Below are 11,955 nucleotides of genomic sequence, written 5' to 3' on the forward strand. Positions count from 1 at the left end.
AGGCCACCTGGCCACGTACCTTGGTGACTTTCTATTGCTATGAAGAGACACTATGAGCAAGGCAACTTACAGAATAGCTTAATGGAGGCTTGCAGTTGATCACTGCTGACTTCAGGGTGGGGAGTATTGTCTCAGGCAGGCAGGAATGGGGCTGGAGCAGTGCCTGAGAGTTTGCATGTAGAGACAACATACGAGGCAGTGGTAGTTTCTGAAACCTCAACACCTACCCCAGTGACACACCTTTCCAACAAGGCCACACTTCCCAGTCCTTCCTAAACAGTTCTACCAACTGAAAAACAAGCATTAAAATACATGAGCCTAGAGGGGCCATTCTCACTCAAACTACTGTACCTACATAGCTGAGTTGAGGCTTCATGAGACACTGCCTCAAGAAAACTTAACTTTAGGACTGGCAGACTGTGCACGTGCACACACATGGACACACACACAAACATGTAAATTTAACAAAAACAAGAAAACTAAACTTTGTTCCCCTGTATCTAGTAAACAGCCTTCTACAGTACATTTTAAGTACTATCCCTATTAGAGAAAAAGAGATGAGGTCCCCACATGCCTCTGAGGACCAACTTTCCAAATGCAATGGCAGACAATTACCTGAATCACAAAGCAAATTCAAGATATGGAAAGATTTCAAAGTCCTAGAGGTAAGTTTTTGTTGTTGAGACGAAGGTTTTGGCTTTGTAGCCCAGGCTAACTACCAACAAAATTCTCCCTCCTCCCTGGTAGTGTAGGGTGAAGTCAGGACCATGTATACACACACACACACACACACACACACACACGACAAGCACTCTACCACTAAGTTACATTCCAGCCCCACATAAGGGCAATACTACATTAAACAAGGAAACCCCTGAAGCAAAGCTGGGCTGAAGTTCTGAGGCATACAAAAAGATGATCTAAGGCCAAGCAGCAATGGACAGCTTTACTCTATCCCTCTAGATCTAAACAGTATCACCCCCGATCTCTGCTGAGAGTTCTAACAGCCTAAAAGCATCATTTCATATACTCCTTGGGAATCTTAAGTCAGCACAAGACCAACACACCAGAAACAACCTGAAAAAGAATGTTATCATTTATGGTTATCTAGGCTGTGCACCCAAAGTGCTTAACAGAGTGTGGGATACTCAGACATGATGTGGAGGCAGAGGGACAAAGACAGAGGGCAGCTATGCCCAATACAGACTGTAGGACAGGTGAGGAGAGATGTGCTCAGTTCCTGACATGTTGAGTGTGAGAATTCATGAAGGGCAGTGCTGGGCACAGCAGCAAAAGGGAACAGCAAGGACAAAGAGGATTGTGATGATGGTGACAGGTGGCAGAATGTAGGGGCTGAGACTCAAGATGAAGAGGTACAAGATGAGACAGAGCCAAAGGTCCCCCACAGAGCAGCACATATCAGAGCGCTGATGTCAGGCTTAGACTCCAAATGCTTGCTCTACTTTACCAGGTGAGCTCTGGAGCTGTGTAACCTTGGCCAAGTAACTTAAGACTCTGTATGTCTGTAAAACAGGGTTAAATCCCACCTCACATGGCAACTATGAAATACAAACATGTAATAGCATTCAGCTATAATTTTATGTCTTTTTTTGTGTTCTAATCATCTTTATAGTTGCTTTCTGTTTTTTTGTTTTGTTTTAAATCATGTTTTGGGCTGGAGAGATGGCTCAGTGGTTAAGAGTACTGACTGCTCTTCCAGAGGTCCTGAGTTCAAATCCCAGCAACCACATGGTGGCTCACAACTATCTGTAATGGGATCCAATGCCCTCTTCTGGTGTGTCTGAAGACAGCCACAGTGTACTTATAGATAATAAATAAATAAATCTTTAAAAAAAAAATCATGTTATACCTTTAGTTACAGGACCTATTTCCTTTTAAAATACCTTTTCTTAAGTATGGTTCAGGAAGTAAAAAATTAAATAAGTAAATAAATAATAAGACAAAAGTCTTACTACACAATTTTGACATCTAAGCCTGATCCCTGGTACGTGTGAAAAAGCTGCAAAGAGTAGTTCACAGCTGTGATCCCAGCAATCTCGGGAGACATGCGGGGCAGAGAGAAGAGAACTGAATCACATAAGAAACTCTAAAAGAAACAAGGAGAGACAACTATCCCTCAAAAACAAGGTAGAAGAGGCTTCACTAGCCCAGGCCAGTCTGGTCTACAAAATGAGTTCCAAGCCTCCTAGGCTATACAGGAAGACTGTCTCAAACACAAATTGAGGTAGTATGAGAAAACTGCTTCCCAAAAACTGATCTCTACACAAAGATTGTTTAAATGCCCCCAACAGCGTGTGTGTGTGTGTGTGTGTGTGTGTGTGTGTGCGCGTGCGCGCGTGCGTAGGTAAATGAGCTCCAGAACCTCTCTTCACTTTTCACAGCTGACCCATACTGTTGTTCCAATCTTTCATGTGCTTGCTAGGGATCAAACTCCGGTCTACAAACTTGCTTAGCCAGCATTTAACCAATCGAGTCATCTCCCCAGGCCTAGGAATACTTGTTTTCAGTGTCGGCCTCGGTCACTACAGAGCCTGGGCTGGGCTGGAACTCACGAGCCTCTCTGGCTCTCTGGGTGCGGTTGAGTAAATACCCTTTTCTGACCCTTTACTTTCACAGAAATGTCTTCAAAGGTAATATGACCTCATGGTTCAAAATACAGTCTACATAAAAGGTGACAACAAGGTTAAAATTATGAGCAAGTCTTCCAAGCTTGTAGAAATGCATGCCATGCAGGTGTTCTTTTGAACACAAAGATACTGTGGTGAGATCACAGGCCGAAGCCACTGATGGACTATCCTGAGTTGGTCACCAGGCCAAAAGAATTGTAAAGCATTAGTGCCCACCCTTTGAAAACTATGGGGGTTGGGGATTTAGCGCAGCGGAAGAGCACTGGCCTAGCAAGCGCAAGGCCCGGGGTTCAGACCCCAGCTCCAAAAAAAAAAAAAAAAAAAAAAAAAAAAGAAAACTATGGACACTGAAGGGTCTCTGCTCAGTAACAAGGTACCTATCTTCAGGCAGGAGGACTCTGCACTCCTCAACTACTGAGTGCTGTCACCTGGTTTTGGAATTGTGACACAGGAGGCAGAGCACACTATCACACTGGTCCTGAGTGTCCTTCTGTTTCTGTTTCTGATTAAAATCTAAGTGATGCCCTCTACTGATCTCTAGGGACACCTGTGTATAGACACACATAAACAAAAGTAAATATTAAAAACCAAAACAATAACAACATACAAACAAAAAAGAAAAAGGGCTGGGTGTGGCAGCACATGCTCACTTGGGAGGTTAAGGCAAGAGAATCACCACGGGTTCAAGTTCTGCCTATGCTATGCAGTAAATCCTAGGACATCTGGGCTGCAAAGTAAGACCCCGTTTCAAACAAAACAAATTTAAAAGCCAGTTGGTAAAAATCTTACTATGCAAGGACTTGAGTTCAATCCCAGAAACTACTTTTAAAAACCAGTTGTGGGGCTGGAGAGATGGCTCAGTGGTTAAGAGCACTGGCTGCTCTTCTAGAGGTCCTGAGTTCAATTCCCAGCACCACTTGGTGGCTCACAAACATCTGTAATGAGATCTGATGCTTTCTTCTGGAGCTACAGTGTACTCATATAAACAAAATAATAAATCTCAAAACAAGCAAAAACAGCTGTGGCAAACTGGGCATTGTGATGCATGCTTTCAATCCCAGCACTTGGGAGACAGAGACAGGCAGATCTCTTGAGTTCTCAGCCAGCCTGGTCTACAGACTGAGCTTTAGGATAGCCAGGACTATACAGAGAAACCCTGTCTTGAAACAACAAGCCCTAACACAATAAACAAACCCAGCTGTGGTAGTGTGAGCTTGTAACCCCAGTGCAGGGGAGGGAGGTAGAGGTGGATACCTGGCTGGCTTAGGGGGATGAGTACTAGGCCAGGGAAAACTTCATAAAACCAGATTGGGGATGTGGAAATGGCTCAGTCAAGAAACAGCCTTTGTACACACATGAAGATCTGAATTTGGTCCCAGAATCTATTTAAAAACTGGTGTGGCAGCATGTGCCTGATCCTAGCACTGGGAAGGTGAAGACAAGACTGTATAAGGCTTACTGGCCAGCCAATCTAACCAACTCCATGTGCTCTGAATACAGTGAGACCTTGCTTCAAAAACCAAGATGGAAAATGGATTGAGGGGCAGTCAATGCTTTCACACATGCACACATGTGCACCTGCACCCATATCCACATGCATGCATTGGAACACAAACATATATACATCAGATGGTGGTACCTAAGGAGGGAGAGCGGAGCTTGATCCTGGCTTCCATACTCATCTGTTCACACTCTCCCAAGACCCTCCCACACCTATGTCTATGATCTCCTATGTTCCTTCAGGAACAAGAGTATGCAGGACCACCCCGAGAATGCTCTCAAGCCAGCTAACTCACCAGGCCCACACTCAGCCTTGTCCTGCCCAACAGGAAGCAGCCCCCCAGCTGATGGAGACAGACAAGCTGAGTGAAATGATGGCTGAAGTCAGCAGAGAGGGAGCAAGGAGAGTAGAGGTAGAAGCAGCTCAGGATAACTGAAGTAACAGCTTCACTGGGCAGGAGAGGGAGAGTGCGGCTTCACATCCAAGCCAGCCCCAACCAAGGCTACTCGATGAGCTGCCCAGCTCATGCAGTCAACTCTGTTCCCAAGTCCAGATGCCAAGCCACACCTCCTTTCTCTGGGACATGCCGTCTGTACTATAGACTGAGTGGCTGGTAAGCTTTAGGAAGGATCCACATTGGCAAGAATCCCTCGTTCTTTGTCTCTCAGTATAACTAATACCCAAGGAGCAAGATCCACCAAACATGAGGCCCAACCAGATGGCCCTGCCTCCTCCCTCATCCAACTCCCATCCCTACAGAATGACTACAAGGACCTCATCCTCTCTGCCACCTCCATTAGGGCAGCTGCAAGGCAAAATGACTAAAGGAACTACTGTCCTTTATGTTAAAAAGATACAAATAGCCATTTTAATATGTGTGCATACACACACACACACACACATATACATACATACATACGTATGCACATACATACATATAAATTTTATTTTTATTTTATATGCATTCTTGTTTTGCCTGCATGGATGTCTGTGTGAGGGTGTCAGAAGCCCTGAATCTGAAATTACAGACAGGTGTGAGCTATGGTTGCTGGGAAGTGAACCTGGGTCCTCTGGAAGAGCAGCCAGTACTCTTAGCTGCTAGGCCACCTGTCCAGCTCCTCAAAATTGGTTTCTAAGTGCCCACTCTGTGCCTGTTCAGGTACAGGGGACACACACAGAATGTGTCAATGAGTAAAACCTGTCACTGTGAATCATCCTAGCATTGTGAGAAGTGTAGTGGCTGCATGTTTGCTCTTTACAAGCGGTGTATAGCCTAGAGTAACCACAGAAAGTAAAGGGGGCGTGGCCCTAGGGAAGGAAACAGTAAGACCCAGGTACCATGAAAGGAGAATGGGAAAAGGGGGGAAGGAGAGGGCAGGTAATATAGAGAGAAGAGGGATAAAGAAGAGAAGGTAAACTGGAGGCAAAGGCAGTGATGGATCTGTATGTGATTTGAGGCCAGCTTGGTCTACATAGTGAGCTCCAGGACAGCCAGGACTGTAGAGGGACCCTGTCTCCAAAAACAAAAAGTAAAATAAATAAATAGTTTTGTGATTATTTAAAAATATGTGCACATATTAAATAAATCGAATGAGTTTATATGACTTGTGAGTAGTAATGCTCCTCCCAAGAGCTATGAACTAACGAAAACTGCAGTACCAGGCATAGAAAACCTCCCTTCAAAGTATTGGTTAGGAGAGTCTAAGAGACTCCCAAAACAATGCAGGGTACTGCTGTTACCCTTGGTTGCTTTCCAGAACTTGAAAGTTAAGCCCCTATTGCTGAAGACACTATACATTTTGCATGCATTAGGTAGAAAAGTTGAACTGGAACTGACCTTGAATCCTTCTCACTGAGGACTACCTAACATCCAAAGGTGTTACACAAGCTGCCAAGGGAGAAAGGCAATCACCAGCCTTACCCAGCTGTGAAAGCTGTAGACACAGTCGTCACCTGCATGGCAAGGTAGTCCCGAGGGGCAGCAGTGGCAATCGCACCTTGGAAGTAACCAACAATGGTTTACTAGACTCCAGAAATTCATGTCAAAATGCAGAGAACAACTGAGAAAGAGGTGTCCATCCACAGTGGATAAACAACTCCTACAATCAAGGCTTAGGGAACACACAGAAGAGGTCATAGACGCTGAAAGGGGCTGGAAGTAGGGCAGAAAAACTGTAACAACAGAGGACCAGGGTATTCACTGCAAGATAGTATCTTTATGACAGGGAGCTGCACCCACGAAATCTTAACACTGTTATTTCCTCAAACAAGACTGCAGAGAGACTACCAACTGACATCCAACCTGGAAGAGCTGTCTCACAAGGCGCCACAGCTAGAGGAAGAGCTACAGGCAAATAATGGTTGCTAAGAGAAGAAAATCATTCTTCTTTCCAGAGGATGAGCCCAACAGGCTATTCAATCCCAAACAGTCAGCACACAGACCTTCATAGATGGCAACACTAACTGACTCAGCAGTCGTATTTATGTACACGTATGTATATGCAATAATAATCAAGAAAAAGAGGTCAAGAATTTCTAGTGGGGACACAGGCGTTGGAGAGTGGGGGTAAAAATGATACACAGTATTCATACATGACATTCTCAGAAATAACTAAAATAATGTGAAAACAAAGAATACAAGGTGAAAATGAAAAAGTGGGATAGCAAAGAAAAGCCTGCAGTGGTTGCTATGTGTGTGGCAAGATTTAAAACCACTGCACTGAGCTCGGGGCCTCCTAGAGGGAGCCCCGCTGACCGGCATGCACAGACCATCTGGCTCACAGACTCCTCCAAATCTACCTGTGAACAATACCAGCAGACGATCTGGGTAAAGCACTTGCTTTCTATCAGACACCTTTTGGAACAGCTCCTCACCGCGTTAGTCATGGAGATGTAAATCTCCATGAATCCATACCTTGATGCTTACTTCAGAGTGAGGAAGCTGAAGCACAAAAGCAATCTAGCAAGGAGGGAGGGGAGGAGGGAGAAGGACCGGGACAGGGGGAAGGGAGAGGAAAGAAGAGAGGGGGAGGGGAAAGGAGCAGATGAGAGGGAGGAGACCCTAAAGCACTATGACAACATTGACCTGGCAGTGTAGCTTCAGGGTACACGGTTTGAATCCACAACCACCAGCTATTGACTAGAATGAGAACAAGACCTTTGCATAACTTGTCATAGTTTGGTCAACTTGACCAGCAGGCATGTCTGTAGAACATTTTCTTGATTACTAATTGATGGAGAAGGGAACAGCCCATGTGGGCAGTGCCATGCCCAAGGTGAGTGGGCCTAGGTTCTATAAGAAAGATGAGGAAAAGCAAGTCTATTCCTGCCTCCAGGCTCTTGCCCCAGCCTCCTCATGATGGACTATAATCTGTAAAGTGAAATAAACCCCTTCTTCCCCTCATTGTTGTGGCTGTGGTATGCAGCACAGCAACAGAAAGCAAACTGTAACTTGCACTCCTGACAGACAGCTCACTCTTCTACCAGCATAGCCACAGGCCTCCATGTCCACAGCCACACCACCATAACCACAGGCTGTCCACATCCATAGCCACACCACCATAACCACAGGCCTCCATGTCCACAGTCACACCACCACAACCACAGGCCTCCAAGCTACCTACCTCCAGCCCGGGTTTGTCCTACCAACACCTGCCACTGCAAAATACGACCCCACCTCAACTAAACTTTCTGAGACAGTTGGTGAGTCAAGCCAGGAAGAAAACCAAAGCTGTCACAGGATAATCACACTTTACACTCAGGTATCCCTCTGCTCAGTTGCCTGGGACCTCAAATAGAGCCTCACAGGTCACCAGTGTACTCTGTAGGCTGGGAGGAAACCAGAGCTCAAGACGTCCTCTGCACACATGAGCACAGGCAGTGAACACAAAGATGACAGAGCTGCACACCTAAGAAGACATCTGCTTAGTCATGGCTCTTTATCGGGTCCTAAATATTGTTATTGACATTTCAGAATCAGAAACCCACCAAGAGTCAGCGGCTCAGCCCACAAGGGCTGGATTGCTGCCATCCCTTGGAGGGCCTGCTGTCACTGCCAAGAAGACAAAATGCACAGCTAGATCAGCTCTACAGTATGAGAACCCACAGACAGACAGCATCTGCCATCGCTGCTAGGGCACTACCTGGTATCCAGACATCTCTCCTGACTACAAAGAGCTTCTGTGAAGTAGGCCAGGGAGAGGCAAGTGGTTTCCTTAGTCACTCCCAGCTGGGAGCAGCACAGCTGGGATACACAAGCTAGCTGTCAATGCTACTACCTCTCGGGGTGGAATACACAAGCTAGCTGTCAATGCTACCACCTCTCGGGATGGCCCAAGCAGCTTTCAGGGGCTAGCAACCAACAGGGAGAAGGACGAGGATTCTTGGACTGTGGCCCTGCTGGGAAGGCAAGTTTTCTTAACTATGAATGTTGGAATCACCCCGAAGAAAGCTATTGCTGAAACTGTGGCATAACTTTGTTTCCCAATGAGAGATTAAACTTGAAACAGTACTAGGGTGAGCAAAAAAAGTATAATGCTGCACTCCCTTTATAGGTGCATAATGATCAAAGCAGCCAGGTTCCCAGAATTAAATCTCATCTAGGTCACTTAGCTTTATTAAAGTTCTCTATTTTAGTTTCTCTGTCTATAAAATTGAGCTAATAACAGTCTTCCAGGGACCACTTTAAAGTTATCACATACATTAGTACTTAGAACAGTATCTGACATGTAAATATAATACCCTCAAGATTAAACATTTGTTTTTGGTTTTTTTTTTAAAGGAAATTTGGGGGCTGGAGGTAAAGATCAGTGGTAGAGCGCTTGCCTGCCATGCATAAGGCCTTGGGTTGAATTACCTGGCACCACAAAACAGTAGAAAACGAGTTTAGACAAGTGAAGCCCAACTCTACACGCTGCCTCCCCTCATCACCACTGGAAGATTTAGCCTGCATCAAAGAAGAAACCCACAACGCCCTGGCTCTCCCTCACAACACTGGGTAGGATCAAGAGAAGAGCCCTCCGCCTCCCTCCTAAGAGGTGAATTCTAACTAGTATCCTCCTTACACCTAAGGATGGTTCAGACCTCGGACCTTGAAAGGAAGCAAGCAAATCTAGAATAGGACTTTCGTTTTGCAAAAGTCAGCTACAAAGACTGCCCAACACTCCCAGGACAGACATGATGGATGTGTAAAGAGACATAATGGCACACAAGACAAAATCTGACGCAGCAAGCCCTGTCTTTGCTCCCATGTCAAGAGACAAGAGGGTGCTTAGGGTTTTGCAGGACAACCTAAGACAGAACCGGGGGCTGATGCCGAGTTCTGACCTAGAAAGCCATGGGTTCAAGATCGCATTATTGCCTCTACTGAAGTTCCACTGTATGTCCCATTCAGGTTGAATGAGGGCTCCTTGCTGTACATGTACACATGGGTGGGCTCTGCCATCTCCCCAGGAACACCCGACACACAGGCATACACTGAAGAATTCATACTTGCTCTCTCCTTCAATATTGAGCACTTTTAAAAAGAAGGCTGTGTTCTCTGCATTTGAGTATCTCTACCATTGGGCAGGCAGCAAGGACTCATGTCCTTTCTGAACTGCTCTCAGCCAGCTGACAGGATCTATGACCAGACTGGCAAGAGAAAAATGGTTAGGGACATCGGACGCCTATGCCATCGAGTCAAGAGATGCTGGCCCTAGAACATGAGGCAAAAAAAGGGCAGATGTGTGGACCTCACCTGCAAAACTGGACCCAAGAATCAGAATGGGTTCGCTATAAGCAGAGGTATACAAATGTGTTTACCAAGGTATAAACCACGGGGCTGGAGAGATGGCTCAGCAGTTAAGAGCTCTGATTGTTCTTCCAGAGGTCCTGAGTTTAGATCCCAGCAAGCACATGGTGGCTCACAACCATCTGTAATGGGATCTGATGCCCTCTTCTGATGTGTCTGAAGATAGCAATAATGTATGTACTCTCATACAATAAATAAATCTTTAAAAAAAGAAGGAAAGAAAGAAAGAAAGAAAGAAAGAGAGAGAGAAAGAAAGAAAAGGGTGTAAACCACAAGATTCCAAAAGTCCACTATCCCAACAAGAGAATCAAATCCACAAGGGTTCCTGGCAGGCTATTTTACAACCAGTCGGCTCACTCTGCAGAACAGCTGGCTGTTCCCCCTGGAGTCCAGGGAAACACTCTGTTCAGTAGAGTGTTGACTTAGGCTGGGTCACTGAAACACAGACGTTTCCACATGGGACAAAAGCAAAAAGCCAAGCAATGAAATATGTTGCAGGATGGGAGCTGGACTAGGTCACTGCTGAAGGTGCACCCACCTATTCTGATACCCAGCCATGATGTCACCCACAGAAGACTTGCCTTGGGCATTCCTTAATGGGAACCTTCCTCTGCTAAAAGCATTAAGAGCTCTACTTACCACTGTCCTAGCACAGAAAGGAGTTTCTAACACAGAGTATGCACATTAAAGCGTCTCCTCTCCCTTGAAAGTTCACAGACAAGACCTTCCTGATGTTGGTAAAACTTTTCCACAGATCCCTAATGGGACAGTGATTCCTGTGCCTGATGGGTAAATCACCCTGCTTTGTTTGGGAAGTGGGGAGCAGTGAGGGGTTTTTTGGCACAGTTCAGAAGTATCTGAAATAGGTAGAAAAAGGACCTGAGGTTCCCCACCACACAAAACTCCAAGGGAGTACCAAAAGTAGTTAATCACACCACACAAAGCACTAAGTGCCAGGCACCGCTGAGAGGACTCTCCCCTGCACAAGGCGCTCGGTTTACTCCCAGTACCTCCTTTGGGCCGGGCGGGACTTCTGTGATACAGCGTTTCACTAAGTGGCAATAAGCAACCAGCCATCGCTGTCCAGGGCTGAAAGGCTGGCACTAGGCCACAGTTGGGAGGACACTTGGGGCACCAGGTGCCTCCACAAGCTGCTTCCCAGACTTCCACTCAGCCCGGCAGAAGGGTGCGCCGAGACGCAGCTCCTGGCCATTGGGTCCAAGAGCACGCGGCGCTCGGTAAACGTGGGTCCAAAGGCGACATCCTCGAGGCTCTGAACCCTGGTACACTCCAACTTGTGCCGGGGCAGGGGACGCCCAAAGGCCCGCAGACAGGCCTCGCCTGTGTCCGGCCGAGGCGCAGTGGCGCCCAGCAGCCGCCGGTGGACGACCGCCGCAGCCCCACCCCCGACCGCGCCCCCACCCTCAGCGCCGCGCACCTGGCCGCAGCGGCTCGGTGACAGTGAGAACCAGCAGGAAGAGCAGCAGGAAGGCACCGCTGTCTGCCTTGGGCACCATTTATCCTCCGTTCATCGTCCCCGGGGCAGCCGCGTGACCCCGCGGGGAGGCCGGACCTGGCCGAGAGGAGGGGGTGAAGGCCGGACTCCGGCCTGGGGCAGAGGGACGGCAGGCAAGGGATCCAGCTGGACCGCAGCAAGAGAATGCCGACTCGCGCACACCCTAGGCCGCAGAAGCGGGATGAGATTCCGGCTCGCGCAAGATGGCGGCCGTCCTGCTCCAGCCCGCGCTACCCCGCCTCCAACCAGCATTAACCAATGAACGCAGAGCTGGGCGGGAGGTGGCGTGGGTGGGAGGCAGTACCAGACGCGGGGCGGGGCGTGAGCAGGAGAGGTCAGACCCAGGGACTGAGCGGCAATGGGCGTGGTCATGGGCGGGGCTAAGAGAAATGAGACGTGCCACTGGCTGAGCCGAGAGGCGGGACTCGGGGGGAGGGGGACGCAGAAAGGCTGCAAGGTACCCAAAGGGGACCCTAGAGCTGGTAGGGCCACCGGGACT

The 11,955-nt window shown here is 47.5% G+C and overlaps 1 protein-coding gene across 2 annotated transcripts in view; it reads right to left on the reverse strand.

Moving 5' to 3' along the window:
• The window catches only part of Dgcr2 (DiGeorge syndrome critical region gene 2), a 50,241-nt gene extending 38,541 nt beyond the window's left edge, over positions 1-11,700 (reverse strand). For both annotated transcript variants that reach the window (XM_032899885.1, XM_032899884.1), the window contains exon 1: positions 11,379-11,700. In XM_032899885.1, the coding sequence (XP_032755776.1) occupies positions 11,379-11,457 (79 nt within the window). In that variant the 5' untranslated portion in view covers positions 11,458-11,700. The remainder of the gene's footprint in view (positions 1-11,378) is intronic.
• Positions 11,701-11,955: the final 255 nt, after the last annotated feature.

The sequence above is a fragment of the Rattus rattus genome, chromosome 4 (assembly GCF_011064425.1).
Source record: "Rattus rattus isolate New Zealand chromosome 4, Rrattus_CSIRO_v1, whole genome shotgun sequence".
NCBI lineage: Eukaryota > Metazoa > Chordata > Mammalia > Rodentia > Muridae > Rattus > Rattus rattus.